This window comes from Meleagris gallopavo, unplaced genomic scaffold (genome assembly GCF_000146605.3).
Source record: "Meleagris gallopavo isolate NT-WF06-2002-E0010 breed Aviagen turkey brand Nicholas breeding stock unplaced genomic scaffold, Turkey_5.1 ChrUn_random_7180001949139, whole genome shotgun sequence".
In the NCBI taxonomy this organism is placed as follows: Eukaryota; Metazoa; Chordata; class Aves; order Galliformes; family Phasianidae; genus Meleagris; species Meleagris gallopavo.
Window position 1 is genome coordinate 31,177 of NW_011210661.1, and position 3,301 is coordinate 34,477.

The following is a 3,301-nucleotide window of genomic DNA, read 5'->3' on the forward strand; positions in this document are numbered from 1 at the left end:
GCCCGGGGGGGGAGGCTTAGGGTGGGTCCACTGGGGCTTCAGGTGGCAATGTGGGGGCTCAAGGTGACGCCTTGGGGTCTCCAGCTGGCTCTCTGGAGTTTCAGGGTGACACTATGGCGTTTTCAGGTGGCACTTTGGGGTCTCCAGGTGACACTTTGGGGGCTCAAGGTGACACTATGGGGAGTTGAGGTGGCACTATGGAGGCTAAAGGTGACACTATGGAGTTTCAGGTGACACTATAGGGGCTTCAGGTGGTACTTTGGGGTCATGAGGTGACACCCTAGGGGTTTCAGGTTTTGGGGGGCTCAAGGTGAGACTCTGGGGGCTTCAGGTAGCACTCTGGGGGCTCAGGGTGACACCGTGGGGATTTGAGGTGGCACTATGGGGTCGTGAGGCGGTATCATGGGGTCATCAGGTGGCAATGTGGTGTTGAGGTGACACCCTGGGGACTGCAGGTGGCATTTTGGGGTCTCAAGGTGACACCATGGGGGATTCAGGTGACACTATGGGGTCTTAAGGTGGCACTTTGGGGTCATGAAGTGACACCCTGGGGGTTTCAGATGGCTCTTCGGGGGGTCAGGTTGACACCATGGGGACCTGAGGTGGCACTATGAGGTTCTGAGGTGACACCAGGGGGTCTTCAGGTGGCACCATGGGATCACCAGATGTCACTTTGGGGGCTCAAGCTGACACCACAGGGTCTTCAGGTGACACCATGGGCTCAAAGTGACACCATGGGGTCATGATGTGGCACTATGTGGTCACGAGATGACACTCTGGGGGGCTCAGGGTGACACTGTGGGGTCTTGATGTGGCACTATGGGGTTATGAGGTGACATCTTGGGGGCTTCAGCTCATGCAAAAGTCTGTGCTCGTGCAAAGCTGTATGTGCTTGTGCAAAGATCTGTGCTTGTGCAAAAGACAGTGCTCATAAGACATGCGTGTGCAAAAGCGCGTGCTCGTGCAACACAGCAGTTCACACACAGAGGTCCTGTTTGTGTAAGGGAAAGTGTGTTTGCAAAGGTGCATGCTCATGCAAAGTGTGCACTCATGCAAAAAGTGCAAGGTGCACACAGCCATTTTTATAGCAGGGAGTGCTTTTGAAGCAGCGTATGCTCATGGAGAAGTGTGTGCTCGTGCAAAGCGTGCCCTCGTGCAAGGCTGAAAACACATTCCGGTGCTGAAATGCCCATTTTTGCAGCAGAGAGAAGCTTGTGAACACCATAAGCTTGCATGGAGACGGGTGTGTGTGCTGCACACATGCAGAAGTGAACGCTCGTGCAAAGGCATGCAGTCGTGCAAAAATGCACAGCTCCCCCACCCCCTTCCCCCCTTCCCTGTGTGCTCAGCGATGGGACGATAAGGGCGGAATGCAGTGCTGATGCATCTCTGAGCCAGTAGATAAGGGAGGGGAGGGGAGAGGGGGGGAGGGGATCCAGCAGGATCATGGGGGTAGAGGGTGGGGTCCCAAGGAAACCCCAGAGTGCCCCCAAAGTGTCCCCAAAGGTGTTCCTTGGAGTGTCCACAAAGTGCCTCCAAAGTGTCCCCAAGGAGACCCCAAGGTGCCTCCAAGGTGTCCCTAGGGTTTTCTTGGAGTGTCCCTAAGGTGTCCCCAAAGTATCCCCAAAGAGACCCCAAAGTGTCTCCAAGGTGTTCCTGAGATGTCCATAAAAGTGCCCCCAAAGTGTCCCCAAGGAGACCCTTGGGGTCCTCCTAAATATGTGGGGCTGAGTCCTGGTGCCCCACAATGCAGAGTGCTGAGCCTTGTCCCTGTGGGGCTGCGTCCCCGTGGGGCAGTGGGGCCGTGGGGCCAAGATCTCTTCCGCCCCCCTTTGTTCCCCCCTTCCGTTGCCATTCCCAAAGGCACGGGATCCGGCCGCACCTTCCAGGGATCGGCGTAGGGCCAACGGCTCTTTGGGGCCGCCCCCTGCTTGGCACTCCCTATAAATCCCCGCCGCCATCCATCCAACCGTCCACTCATCTGTCCGTCCATCCATCCGTCCGTTCACCCGTCACCATGAGCTTGTCCCGCAGCACCACTTTCTCCACCTCGTCCCGCACCGGGAGCATCCGTCGCCTCACTCCTCATAGCAGCGCTGCCAGCGTCTACGCCGGGGCCGGGGGTCGGGGTCACGCATCTCCATCACCCGCACCGCCAGCACCTATGGCGGTGGCTATGGGGGCGGCTATGGGGCAAGCTACGGGGCTGGCTATGGGGCAGGTTATGGGGGCGGTTTGCTGCTGTCTGGGTCTGGGGTGGTGCAGAACGAGAAGGAGACGATGCAGGATCTGAACGAGCGCTTGGCCACGTATCTGGAGAAGGTGCGTAGCTTGGAGAACAACAACCGGCGCCTGGAGGCACAGATCCGGGAGAGCCTGGCCAAGAGGGGACCCAGCACCCGTGACTGGGGGAACTACTGGGACACCATCCAGCAGCTGCGTGACAAGGTGAGGGGTATGGCGGGGGATGGGGTTGGGGTAGGGATGGGAATGGGTTTGGATTAGAAGTGGGGAGGGGTTGGGGTAGAAATGAGAATAGGAATGGGAATGGAGTTGGGGTTGGGATGGGAATGAGAATGGGGCTGGATTAGGATGAGGATAGGAGTGGGAATGGGCTTGGATTAGGATGCGGAGGGTTTGGGGTATGGGAAATGGGAATAGGAATGGGAATGGAGTTCAGGTTGGGGTCGGGATGGGGATGGGGTGGGATAGGGTGGGAATGGAAGTAGGAATGGGACTGGGATTATGTTAGGATAGGAATGGGAATGGGGTCGGGGTGAAGAGGGGGATTGGGTGGTATGGGAATGGGAATGGGAATGGAAATGGAAATGGAAATAGGAATGGGATTGAGATTGTGTTAGGATGGGGTGGGGTTCGGGTAGGAATGGGGAAGGGAATGGGAATGGGGTTGGGGTAGGATGGAGATGGAGATGGGATGAGAATGGGATGGGAATGGAAATGGGGTTGGGTTAGGTTGGGGTTATGATGGGAATGGAAATAGGATTGGGTTAGGATGGAAATGGGGTGAGCTGGGATGGGGATGGGAAGGAGATAGGGTTGGGGTTGGGATGGGTTGGGGTTGAGCTGGAATGGGAATGGGTTGAGGTTGGGTTGAGGATGGGATGGGATGGGGATGGTTGAGATTGGGATGGTAGTGGAGTTGGGGTTAGGATGAGGATGAGGGTGGGATGAAGATGGGGTTAGTGTTGGGAGGGGGTAGGGTTGGTGTTGGATAGGGTTGGGATGGGAATGGGAATGGGAATGGGAATGGGAATGGGAATGGGAATGGGAATGGGAATGG

At 56.9% G+C, this 3,301-nt stretch overlaps 1 protein-coding gene across 1 annotated transcript in view; it reads left to right on the forward strand.

The window, feature by feature from the left end:
- The first annotated feature begins 1,959 nt into the window (after positions 1–1,959).
- Positions 1,960–3,301, forward strand: part of KRT18 (keratin 18) — a 9,869-nt gene continuing 8,527 nt past the window's right edge. Inside the window, 3 exon segments of the mRNA XM_019611561.2 lie at positions 1,960–2,123; positions 2,126–2,494; positions 2,626–2,642. Coding sequence (XP_019467106.1) covers positions 2,018–2,123; positions 2,126–2,494; positions 2,626–2,642 — 492 coding nt within the window. The 5' untranslated portion in view covers positions 1,960–2,017.